Source organism: Gymnoscopelus braueri (genome assembly GCF_963280865.1).
Source record: "Gymnoscopelus braueri genome assembly, chromosome: 7".
NCBI classification, from domain to species: domain Eukaryota; kingdom Metazoa; phylum Chordata; class Actinopteri; order Myctophiformes; family Myctophidae; genus Gymnoscopelus; species Gymnoscopelus braueri.
Window position 1 is genome coordinate 25000401 of NC_137608.1, and position 13506 is coordinate 25013906.

Consider the following 13506-nt stretch of genomic DNA (forward strand, 5'->3'; position numbering starts at 1 on the left):
CCCCGTGAACCCCCTCAAGGACCCCTGGGGGTCCCCGGACCCCACTTTGAAAACCATTGCGTCAACGATGTGAGAAGTACCACAGAGAGAAGTGTTTAAAATAGGTGAAACAGGTTTTTTGGTTATTAAAGTGCTCCGACACACCATGAATTAGCAGCAGTATATATTTATACACATATATACTGTATATAGAGAGAAATGTGGTTCAGCTCGCTTACAAATCAATCATCCATTTAAAAATCACCCATTTTACAGGAAAAACAAAATTCTCTAGTTCTATCAGTAGTCACTTCAACTTGACCTCTGTACTGTATGACAAAAAATGGCAAAAACAGGAAGAAAAGCAACTTAAAAGTAAAAAATAAAACACCATCATGCTGAATAGCATCCATACTTTACATACATACAAAATTACATATCTTTTTTTTTCTTTCCTCTTCTAAGAATACGTTTTTGTAAACACTGCTTTAGGTCCTCCAGTTGGATTTGTCCACATTCCTGCTTCTACAAACCGGCAGCGACACGACACACACCCCCACCCCCTCCCACCCCGTAGAAAAAAAGTCCAGAGACTCCTGCTCTGGAGTCTGCTCTGGCACCTGCAGATATCCCTCTACTCCCGCACCCCCCTTTTGTTTTTGTTTTTAAAGCATCCATCCAATATTCTATCCATTCCACGAAAAGACTACATTAAGAGAAGAAACTAGAATGAGAAGAATGGAATGGAAGCTCTAGTAGTAGTGAGGATTTTTACATGGTTATTTAAAAAAACGTCAAGGTGTCGTCTCTCTATAGGTCTACAGGAGCGAGTCCCGATATGGCAGACAGTAGGGTTCTGGGTAAGGACAAGGGGTTGAGGGAGTCTAGCTCAGAGGGAATAGTCCACAAAGCTAAGTAGGGACTATAGATAAGGCTTACAAGGATAGAGGTTTGGGTCATTATCATTAACCCATTGGTTAGAGGGGAAGGGGTGGTTGCCTCTCTCCACATGTTTTTAAAGGGAATGGGGAGTGTTAAAGTAGGCTTTAGGCAAAGGTGTGTGTGTGTCTGTGTGTCTCTGTGTGTGTGTGTGTAGGGTAGCAATGGACTGTAGAAGACAGGCAGTTGGCCAGCTGCTGCGCCTCAGAGGCCCTGGAGGAACTCTTGGAGCTGCCTGACTATCTCTGTGTCCACCGTCGCCATCAGGACCCCGAAGCCCTGGTCACCCATCAACGCCTGCTGGGCCTTCAGCTTCTCGTAGACAAACTGCTGCAGAGAGACACTGTGCACTGGGTCCTGCATGGCCAGCTGCAGAGGGAGAGAATAGGTACTAAGTTAACTGTGGCAGCTGAAGCAGTTACCTCAAAGACAAGCAGTTGAAGATGCATCACAGACCATAAGGCCCTGCAGATCAGTGAAGGAAAAAAAAAAGAAGAAATGACAGAGTCATATATATTAAGGTCGCACTTGTAGTTTTCTTTCAGTGATCCAGCACTCCAAAAATGTACGGGGAATGCAAGGCAGACGATCCAGAACAAACGTCCAGACATTTAGGTCTGACATTTAGGTGCTGTTCAATAAATGTAAACATCCTTATTTGTGGTGAATGGCCTGAATACTTCGCACTGTCTACCCAATCTGAATATGAGCATAATAAAGAATAGCAGAATAATAAATTACTATCCAAAATATATTTTTATGAATTCTATTTTCACATACAAACGTGGGCTTAAAAAAAACGAAGCATCTCGGTGCTTTATTGTCATAAATTGCACCCTTCTACCATATGAATCTGGTCATAATTACACAATCATAATTATTTATGTAATTCACATGTATCCCTCTATTGTCAGTAAAACGGTCCATTTGGTTCCATTTGTGCACTCTCATGGGATCTAACTGAGTATATGACATGCTTAGTTACTTTTCACTACTGGCATATACCTTACATGAAAAATGACCCAAATGGGTCCATTTGGTTCCATTTGTACACTCTCATGGGGTGGAATAGAGTGCTGCTAGGGATAATGCAGCATCAATGGAAAGGACAGACTCCAGATTCCCTGGAGGCCAGATCAGAACCTCTGCCCCAATTTTTTCACATACATTTTTCTAGTAATTTTTTTGTCCTGCATAATGCAAGCGTTGTTGAGGGTGTATATACTGTTGTGCATACTGCTGTATGTTTTGTTTATTATGCTGTATCTACAGTACTTTTTCTTGCCCTGCAATTGTATCCTAACACATTGAGTGCCAAAAACAAAATATTCCGTTTTTGCAAATACACCCGTGCCATAAAAGTAATATATATATATTTTATCCCACGATTTTGTAACCCTTATTTTTCACCCGGTGCCAATTTTCCAAGTGATCCTGGGCGCTACACTCCCCTCACCAGCCTAGGGAGGCCAGGGCCGAGCTCATGCCTACTTCAATTCATGAGAGCCAACTGACCTTCTTGTCACCTGACAGGGGGGAGTTTCCCTGGGTGGACGTAGTGCGTGGAAGGAACACGTTATTCCAACCAGTTCCCTTCCCCTCCATCAGGCTGTCATGTATTTAACTACCCTGAGAGACACGGGGAGAACATGCAAACTCCACACAGAGTAGGCCTTTTGGCCAACCCCACCTAGGGTATGGGCGCTGATGACGCAGAGGAGAAGACAGTTGCTCTAACGCAACTTTAGGAATGATCCTAGGACCCTTTGAAAGGGAATGGACGGATCAAAAATGGTTTTATCTGTACAGTATGATATTCTGCCTTTGTCCATGTTGAATAAGAACACAAACTCTGCAAACTCTCCGCCTGTGTCATTCATTCTCCCTGCTCAATTGTTTTCATTAACACCAACACGATTGAAGCCTAAGCCCACTTGGACACACAGGCAAAGGGCAGGTGAGAAATAATCCATGGTGTCCTTGAGAGGCATATTACTGGTAATGACAATCATGGACTCCTTTGCCAATCAGTGAAAAGTGAGGTAGTTATGCTAATTGCTTCTTTGTCATTACAGTCCAATCAAACCTCTAAGGAGTGGGGCTAATGGAGAGGTTGCCGTCTAACTCTTGTAATTAACATCGGCACAATGACTTGTTGACATACCTGCCGTGTGTGTTTATGTGGTGAAGTACTGTTGTTGAAATGGTTTCCTGTGTGTGTGTGTGTGTGTGTGTGTGTGTGTGTGTGTGTGTGTGTGTGTGTGGGGGTGTGTGTGTGTGTGTGTGTGTAAATGTATGTGCGCACATGTATAGAAGCACTTTTACAACATGCATAATATGTGCATGTCAGTACTGTAAATGTCATCATGGCCCACATACTGCCAAATTGTCCAGCGCTTTCCAAGTCTACCTTGATCCTCAAACAGACCCGAGAGGCTTGAGAAAACATAACCACAACCTTCTACTCCATGCCAGGAAAACAAGGCATTAATGGGCACCCAGTCACAGACAGGTCTGTTGGTATAGCGCTTGTATGTCAAGCCTCAGCAGTAAAAAAGACAAAACGCAACCTTCTACTCCATGCCAGGAAAACAATGCATTAAAATAAAGTTTGTGTGCACGCGTGCGTGCATGTACTTGTGTGTGAAAGTCTGCCTGAGCAACGCTTTGGCAAACATGGCGTGCATTAAAGTGGAGAACAAAAGATAAGGACATGAAGCAAGAAGATGGTGAGACAGCGAAAAACAGAGATGGCAACAAAATGGAGGTGGGGGGGGGGGGGTGGTGAATGGTATGGGAGGAGGAGGAGGCTTGAAGTGAACCTCCACGGCAGAAGAATTTAGAACAAAGGCAGGATGACAGAGGGGCTGAGAAGGAGCGATACTGCCTAGGACCCCATGCTGTGCTGTCTCAAGGCATTGCACAGCACAGACGGCACTTTTAAAAGTGACTAATAATCTTTTATTTAATGCGGACTCTGGTGACTGTTAAATTGTATTCCTTTTAGATCTTAGCTCTGCTTTTGACACTGTCGATCACTTAATTTTAATTGAACGCTTGAAAGACCTGGTCGGCATAAATGATGTAGCATTGGAGTGGTTTCGCTCGTACCTAACAGACAGAAGTTTTTCAGTTTTAATTGGGGAGGCCTCCTCTTCACGGGCTCCTTTGAAATGCGGCGTTCCACAAGGTTCGATTTTGGTTCATATTCGGTCCCCCAAATTCCACCCACTCCTTCCACTCTAAACTTGGCACCTTAGCGCCAAATATCACCCACACTGCCCGTAACCTGGGTGTAATTTTTTACCCTGACATTTCATTCAACACCCAAGTCACAAGAGTAGTCCAGTCCTGCTACTACCAGATTAGGAACATTGCCAAAATAAAATCATTTTTATCCACTGCAGACCTGGAAACTCTCATACATGGCTTCATTTCATCCCGTTTGGACTACTGTAACTCCCTCTTCTCAGGTATTAATAAAAAAGCCATATCTCGTCTCCAGATGGTGCAAAACTCTGCTGCAAGATTACTCACCAACACAAAGAAATAAGACCATATCACACCCATCCTGGCTGCTCTACACTGGCTGCCTGTGAGCTACAGAATAGATTTTAAGATTTCATTGATCACCTTTAATGCCCTACATGGACTGGCTCCCAGTTACATTGTGGACTTGCTAAACCCTCATGAGCCAGTGCGCCAGCTTAGATCCTCGGACAGGGCCCTCCTGGATCCTCCCGCAACTCACTTTGTCACACGGGGGGACCGGGCTTTTTCGGCCCAGGCACCTTTGCTCTGGAATGCCCTACCATTGGATCTTAGGTTAGCAGAGTCAGTGTCCTCTTTTAAATCGCTTTTGAAAACACATCTGTATATAAAGTGTTTTTCCTGTTTTTATTTTTTTCATGTTTTCTTATTTTTTCTTCATATTTTTCTTATTTTTATTCTTTCTCTTGCTGATGTTTGCTGTTTTTAACATGTATGTAGTAAAGCACTTTGTAACTTTGTTTGGAAAAGCGCTATACAAATAACATTCATTCATTAATTAAACATTTTGTTCTCGTATTGCTATGATGAGAATAACACTATAGTTACCAAAAAGATGGGCATCCTATTTATAAAGTAGAGGTCCTATACTACTGAATAAACAGAATAATGCAATTCCAACTCTCAACCAACATTTAATGTCACTGTCGAGAGTTCCATTGAAACGTCTACATTTGAGTGCAAACAGCTGTGCATTCCTGCCGGCCAGAAACCTCTTTAGATAGCCGTGGGACATGCCACATCATGTGTATGAAAATACCAGTTATACTACAGTATGTATACAAATGTTTCAATCATCCTTAACCCGTAAGTGAAATTCATTATTTCTGTGCATTTAAAATCATTGCTTTATTAGATGGCCTTGATGGCCTTGCAATTGGCCTTTGTGACCTCATAAAAAAAGACCCCAAAAATCATAAAATCCCAGGCCTACTGCTACATGTCTCCATTTGTTGCATTATTAAATCTGGGATTACCAGCAGTGCTGATAGTCGGCAAGCGGAATGACACAGGGGCCAATTAGTGATCTATATCTATCCCCTCGCTCCAACTCCTCCTTTGCCCCCTCTATTCCTTCAAGCTCTCTCTCTGCCACTCACTCGTCTGCAGCCGCTCATCCTTCTCTCAGCCCTGTTCTGCTTCACTCATCGCCCACAGGCTGATTCATTCAGTGGAACCGTACGTTCGAATCACTGGACACTGGAGGACAGTCAGTGGCTAATCTACTGGCTAATACGAATTGATCCAGCCTAGATGTTCAGCAAGACCTCTACATTACCTGCATGGAAGAGTGCACACATGTGCAAAGACAAAGGCACGCACACCCACGGGTGCATGCACAATGCACATGCACTATATAGTATAAATAATGTATATACTGTATGTACAGATACTGCTGGCACGATCATGAAGTTTTAGTTGACGATTAGTTGTCATACAAGTAATTGTGATGATTTAATTGTCTTGCTGGCATTGAACGGTATACTAACAGTCAGAGAGAGAGTAGTATTAAGTATTTCATACTTGCCCTGATGAAGACCAGTTGGTCGAAACATGTTGGCTTTTAAAACTTTTTGTAAACATTATTAAAGTACATTGATTTTACGCCCTCTCCTCTGTTATATTTTTTGAGTGCTCGGATCTCTCCGGTTTTTCAAGGTATACTAACAGTATTGAACGTGAATGTAAATAAAAACAAAAATAACTTAAAGCTCTATTATGTGTGTGTGAATAACATGTTATTTTGTCCAATCTGTATGGTACAGTATGTTCATACAATATAACTCATACAATTGGGGTGGTTGCATATGGTCTCCCTGCACTTCTATTGAGACATTTAAATTCTGTATCTATGTTGGACATGACCTTTGACACGATCCCGTTTCTGGTTTGACACCTGAAGGTCAAATGAAGGTTGCATTTTGCAAGCCGGCAGGCTCTATTAGCTCTGTGGTTAAAAAATCAGCACTTTCGCAGGAGACCTGGGTTTCACTTATATGATTTGACTGAAGGTGAATGTTGAATTCAATTTTGAATTCAATTTCTCCTCAGAGCAAACAGGCAGGCTCTAGAGGTTGTATTGCTGCACATAATGGTATTTTTTTGTTTTCTTTACTCTTTACCTGTAATCTCTAACTATAACTGCTGTGGCGCCTCTGGGCGACTGAATTTCCCCTGCGGGTTAATAAAGGTATCTAGCTATCTATCTAAAAATGTCAGCACTTGCGCAGGAAACCTGGGTTCAAAACCGGCGCAGCTTTTATTAAGCAAAGCCTATCACTGAAACATACTGTACAAAGAAATGACTGTGTACTATGGACAAAGCAGGTCTTATCCTTGTCATCCACAGCCACAGGAATCATGCTCCTCACTGGCTGGGTAGATTCCGGGCAAGGAACTCTAACATGTTGACCCTATCTGGGTGCATCAAGAGGACATCATTAAGAGTGTGGACAACAAAGTGTAAACAATGATGGAAATATGACATTTATGTTAGTTTCATCCAGCTCTTTTTATACAGATTAATGGAAACAATTCTAAGGATTAATAAAAAAAAGAATTGTGATTCGCTGAAATAATTGCGATCAGGCAATTATGTAATAATTGTGACAGGGCTATGTACAGATTTGGTGTAATGAGTTATGGGTCTAGGATGATGATGTATTGACATACTGTATGAAGTAATAGCCATAGGGGGTAGGGGACACTGATGCTTGAGTAGATTACACTCCAGGGGATGTTAATCTTATCAGCCTCTTTATGACAGATCATCAATAGGCCCGGCCCAGTCACCCAGGGCAATACTGACAACACGAACACTATCTCCCAAGCCAGTGGAGCTTCATTACTGTCTTCAAGAAGACTTCAAGACTTGAGCTTGCGAACAGTACCATATAACCGTTAAAAGCTGTGTGTGCCTGTAAAACTAATTGTGCTGCCACTGTACTGTCATTCATTTCCTATGGGAAGGTACTGTAGTGCTTTCAGCGCTCAAGACCCAAAGCAGGAACCAGATCTCTTTCTAGCACAGACCCTCTCTCAAGTCGAAATACTTTCAACTTTGTTAAGCGCAGCGCTCATCAGTGTAAACTTCAGAGCGTCGCCAACCAGTACGAATGAAGCAGATGTGGGACTGGGGAGGTCCCACATCTGTTCATCTGATCTGTTCATCCAGCAAACATATGGAGCATACTTGATGCTAATGTCTCAAGCTGACAACAGGTTGGCGCTAACTCTTGAAACCCACCAGGCGCCCAAGCATAAGCGCACAGAAGCAGAAATTCTTTCGGTCCATGTTAATAAATGCAGCCGTTCTCACTGGCAGCGCACGCATGAAATCTAACTCTATGGAGGCAGTGGCAATTCTGTATTCACGCCTCAATCTGAGCCATACTTTAGAGGGATTTATGCCTCTTTCAATGAATCAATGAAGTAGGCTAAATGGACAGACATCGTTCAAGGGGTAAAGTAGTGTAATAGTAAAGAATCCCTCAGAAGATTGACACTGACTGTGAAATTAAATCATAAAAGTTACATAAAGGAAGCACACTTATAGTTATTGTTCAATGTAGCTTTAGCTATCTACTTGAAGGCTAATAGTTTGTTTTACTTCCTCTGCCGTTTGCACCCTTATGTATTTTTTACTTAAAAAATGAAGTCTCTTCATCAACTGTAGGAATCTTATTAAGGAATGAATCAAATAAAGACTCATTCCAATGTGATTCTGAAGTGCACAGGTTGCTATAAAACTAGCAGTATGAAAACATCAATTCATGTCAGAGTGATCTATGTGTTTCATGCCTGATTTATTCTTTTTTTAAGGTATGGACTGATTTGCTGTCTTGCTGTTGATGGGCAATAATTCTTCCAGTCTTTTCACCATATTCATAAGAACTGTCTCCTGTTTTATTAATAAGCTTGTCAGCGTGTCTTATTGATAAGAGTTTAAATTCAGTTTGGTGTGTTAATCATTGTTTAAATAAATCAGAGGATGGAATATGAGCAAGCATTATTTCTAGGACTAGGATATCATCTGTTGATTTTTTGAGGTGCTCAGTTTGAACTAGCAAATATAATGGGAGTGTTATATAATCTGCCCACTACTTCCACATAGTGTCATACAGAATCTGCTTCAACCTTTCACATAACAAATGGTACATTTTTATTAATGTGGATTGACGGTCCTCTGTATTTGGTATTCCTACCAATTTTGAATGGTAGGAATGGTAGGACACCGCATGCAGGCTGTACTACAACAGCTCAGTTGAAGGCGTTCTATCAATCTGTGTTACGGCCTGGTATGGAAACTGTACTGTGCGAGAAAAGATAAGCCTACAGCGAGTAGTGCGATCGGCAGAGCACATAATGGGAGGCGAGCTCCCCGCACTCCAGGAACTGTACAAAAAGCGGTGTGTAGTCAAAGCCCAGCACATCATCAAGGATCATCAAGAATACTGAAGGTGTAGGTTTAAATCTGCAATCAGAGCTTTGACTCAATTAAAGCGACAGCAGGGAAATGGTACGCACAAACTCAAGCCGCTCGGGTCTGTTTGAGGATCAAGGTTGATTTGGAAAACGCTGGTAAAAAAGGCGGTATGTGGGCCATAAAATTTGCAGTACTGTCATGCATATATTATGCATGTTGTAAAAGTGCTTCTACACACACACACACACACACACACACACACACACACACACACACACACACACACACACACACACACACACACACACACACACACACACACACACACACACACACACACACACACACACACACACACACACACACACACACACACACACACACACACACACAGCAATCTAACAGTACAAAATGTCCTGCTAAAACCGTTATCTAATATCTTAGTCGTATGTCCTGCAATACATGTCTTACTCAAAGGCAACAGCACATCATGTTACATCACCTGACACGCCCACCTACTGTAATATGGCTTATTTTGACCAGCCGGATAGCGGCCAGAAACATATGGTTGATTAAGGGAAGGAAGGACAGGGCAGAAAGAGAGGGGGGGTAAACAGGTGTACTGGGACTGAGCCCAGTAGACAGCAGGTACAGGCTCAGTACATGTACATTTTGTTTCACCGTCACAGTCAGTAATGCACTACTGCTCAAGGAGACATCAGTTGCCCATTCAATGCAACACGTTTGGTAGTTCAGCTCAGTCTGACTTAAACCCTTTATACTTAGTAAACTTGATTTGAGTTTGCTTTGAACTTGGTCCGCTCTTTTTCCCTCTACACAAAATCTCTTTGCCTAACATAGCCAATCTACAAGCTCACTACGAGTCGCATTCTGTGAATGGGCCAAAAGCGACACACACGCACGCACGCACAGATGGAACATTCTGAATGAGCCAACCTTTGATCAGTAGGGAGGGAATCCAGTTCCTGACGAGATTAGTGTGATCTGAATTCACATATTGTCTAATTACTTCAGTTTGATCAGAAATCTGCTAGATTGGATTTCCTTCAGTCTGTATGGTTTGCTGGGTCATGGTGCAAACAAAGCTGGCCACTGCAGAACAGAACCCACATGAACGGACCTGGTGACTGACCAGGGGGGCAGGAAACCAACAATTTTGTCCCGGACTGACTCCCTGTGGCTGACAGATGGCAAAATTCATCAGTGACGGGCTAATTCACTAGCCAAACAGGCTTGTTTTAACACATTGACCGCCGGGCCCGTAGTTCTACGGGCCGTTAAATCCAACGGTTAAGCGCCGATCCCGTAGCCTACGGGCTGTGGTGCTTTTTCCTTTTTTTCGAATTTTTTTTTTTTTTTCAATTTTCTAGGGGGACCATTTTCAGTGTAACACCACCCGAAGTCAACCGGAAGTGCGATCCCGTTTTTTGTTTCCCGTCTGCCTCCATTCTAAGTCGTACACAAAAAGCCCTGTAAACCTATGTAGTTTTTCATCCTCGCAGCCGACAGTGGCCACAAATGAAAAACATCCATCCGCGTTTGGCTGGTGGCAATTTCTGCACTCTGTGGCTCAATGCCAACAGACTGTGGCTGACATAATTTTCACCTTCCTTAAAACATTCCAGAGCAGCCGGGATCGGTTCACATCGGCTGATATGAGACTTGAGAAGCGGCATGCTGGGAGCAAGACGCCGCCACAAGTGTTAGGGGTTTGGATTTGAAAGATGAAACAGTTGGGTGAGAGTGGCTGTGAATGAGGCAAAGGGAGAAGCTGCTGGAGAGGTGAAGATATGAGAGGAAGAGAGCGGAAAGAAGACGAGAGGTAGGAAAGCTTTGCTGTGCGTGTGTCTGTGTGTCTGTGTGTGTGTGTGTGTGTGTGTGTGTGTGTTAAAGGAGTATGGGGGCTGGCTCAGAAGCAACAACGTGCTGGGTACAGAGCAACAACAAGGCACTAAAAGCTTGATGGAGCACAGGGCTGAACTTTCTTGTTGAGATGAAGCATAGGAAGAAGACAGATAAGAGTAGGGGGGTTCTCTGGAGAGGAAGGGGAAAAGGAGTGATGAGAAGGAAGCACAAGGCCAACTGTGACTCGATGAAGGGACAGAGAGAGAAGGAATGAAAGGGAGAAGAGTGAGTGAGAGAGAGCCAATGGAGGAGAGGGAGACGAGCGTAAGATGGTGTTTGCTGTTGCCTGGTGGGAAAATTAAAGGGAGAGGTGGAGAAATAGATAGTACCTTTATTGATTCCGCGGGGGGAAAAAACTGTCGCCCAGAGGCAGCACAGCAGTTAAGAGTTACAGGTAAGGAGGTAAAGAGTAAGGAAAGAAAGTACTGTTGTATACAGCAATACAAGGCAAGAAAAAGAAAACAGACAGATGAGAGAACAGAAAGGTGGAAAATATCCGGGATTACAAATTTACAAAAAAAATACAAAAGTATTGGTATCAAAATGTACCAAAAATAGAAATTATCATTATGCAGAATGTCTCATTTCACAAGTTTTCTAATTTTCAAAATAGCAGATCTACAAGCTCACAATACGACGCATTGTGAGCTTGTAGATCGGCTATTTTCAAATGGCCGAAATGTATAGGGCTGAAGTGGTCAATGTATGTTTTGTATTAATAATCAAAATCTATAAAGTAACTAGTAACTAAAGTTTTCTGATAATTGTAGTGCGTAAAAGTACAATATTTGCCTCTGAGATGTAGTGGAGTAGAAGTAAAAGTACTGAAAATTGCAAATACTCCAGTAAAGTAAATAATACCAAAACATTGTAGTAAGTACAGTACTTGAGTAAATGTATTAGTTACTTTCCACCACTGCCTGGGGCGTGTGTGTGTGTGTGTGTGTGTGTGTGTGTGTGTGTGTGTGTGTCTGGCATGGTTTATTTGGCCTGGTGGGTGCAGGCCTGCTGTATATCCTGGCCTGACTGCATAATCCTGTTGCCACAGGGTTCCCCTGCAGATGCCAGCTAGCTGCTGCTGTCCCACGTCACATCTCAAATCAACAAAAGGGTTTTGAGCCTTAGTCTGTTACAAAACAGCAAAATGTGCCTGGTCTATGAAAAAGGTACAAATGCATGACCCCCCCTCTACCCCACATGCCTGTTAATTAGTGATGATAATAGGCATATTGGAGCCTAATCTGACAGGATAATGTATGAGGGTAGGAATTAGTCTCTTTAAATACAAAAAATAATTAATAGTTCATTATAGCTGTTTCCGTGTGGCTAGCCATAGCTTGTTCTCCTATTTTAACCCATTACTTCCTAACTAAGACATGCAGACAGACGTTAAGCCTACAACTGCAGCGGCACTAAATTCAATGCTCTGTCTGTCAGGAAGCATGTACAGTTACTCCTGCCTGATACATAAGACAGAGCGTAGGACTGAGACGGCGCATGGTTTGTAATAATTTGGCTGGGGCCACAATAGAAAATCACACTCGCCTACACAGGAATGCAATTAGTTCAAATAAAGTTTCATGCCGTTATAATGTACTTAGGCCAGGTCACTACAAGGGTCAAAAAGACAGTGTAAGTATGAGTGTGAAATCTCAGGTATGATCGCAATATTCCTTTGCGATAATTCTCACAAAATGTTGTCACTACTCCGTACCACACATGTGCAGAAGTGCTATTTTGGGATGTCTGATTTCCAGGTGGTTTATTAATCTCAGCCAGGACATTAATGAATTCAATGTCTTTGAAACCAAGCTTGCACAGCCACTCATGACTCCAACACCATCATAAAGTACACAGACGACACAACACGATAGGTCGAATCGTCAACAATGACGAGTTTGACTATAGAGATGAGATCAACTCACTGGCATTGTGGTGCCGGGAGAAAAAACTCGCCCTTAACGTCAAGGAGCTGATTGTGGACTTCAGGAGGCCGTGGAGAGATTATGTGCCCATCCTCATCGATGACGCTGTATGCCATGACAGATGTGAGTAGCGACCCGAATTAATTATAACACCAGAAACACTGCTTTTGAAAAGAACCTCTGACTCCAAGTCTGTGCTTTGACTGCGCTCATTAGCTTTATTTATCTACCCCTCTCTATCTCTCTCTCTCCAACACACACACGTGCGCACGCGCACGCACACGCACACACAATCTCCCACAAATGCAATCTCCCTCACTGTGTGACTCACTGCAACCCTGGTAGAACAATTTTCAATTTAGCCATTTAGCAGACACTCTTATACAAGTGCAAAATCATAGTAAGCAGAGTAAACCCTAGTCAACAAACAAACAGTATGCCCCCACATATTAATCAATATGAATGACAATGATTATTGCCGTCTGTCCCCATGTGAAACCATAAGGTCTTTTTTAAATTGTCATCTGTGTCACAATGACCCTTTTTAACATCACCATCATTAAACAATGCAATGGTGCTCAGAACATTGGCTATGCACATCATGAGTGTCAGCAATTATAATGGCAGATCGGGAGAGCGTACTTGCATGCTTGTTCCACATAAGCAGAATGTTCACGTACGCACACACACACACACACACACACACACACACACACACACACACACACACACACACACACACACACACACACACACACACAC

General features: G+C 42.7%; 1 protein-coding gene across 1 annotated transcript in view; it reads right to left on the reverse strand.

The window, feature by feature from the left end:
- Window positions 1-600: 600 nt before the first annotated feature.
- ipo11 (importin 11) overlaps window positions 601-13506 on the reverse strand; it is a 213132-nt gene continuing 200226 nt past the window's right edge. Inside the window, exon 30 of the mRNA XM_080434451.1 lies at window positions 601-1287. Coding sequence (XP_080290577.1) covers window positions 1123-1287 — 165 coding nt within the window. The 3' untranslated portion in view covers window positions 601-1122. The remainder of the gene's footprint in view (window positions 1288-13506) is intronic.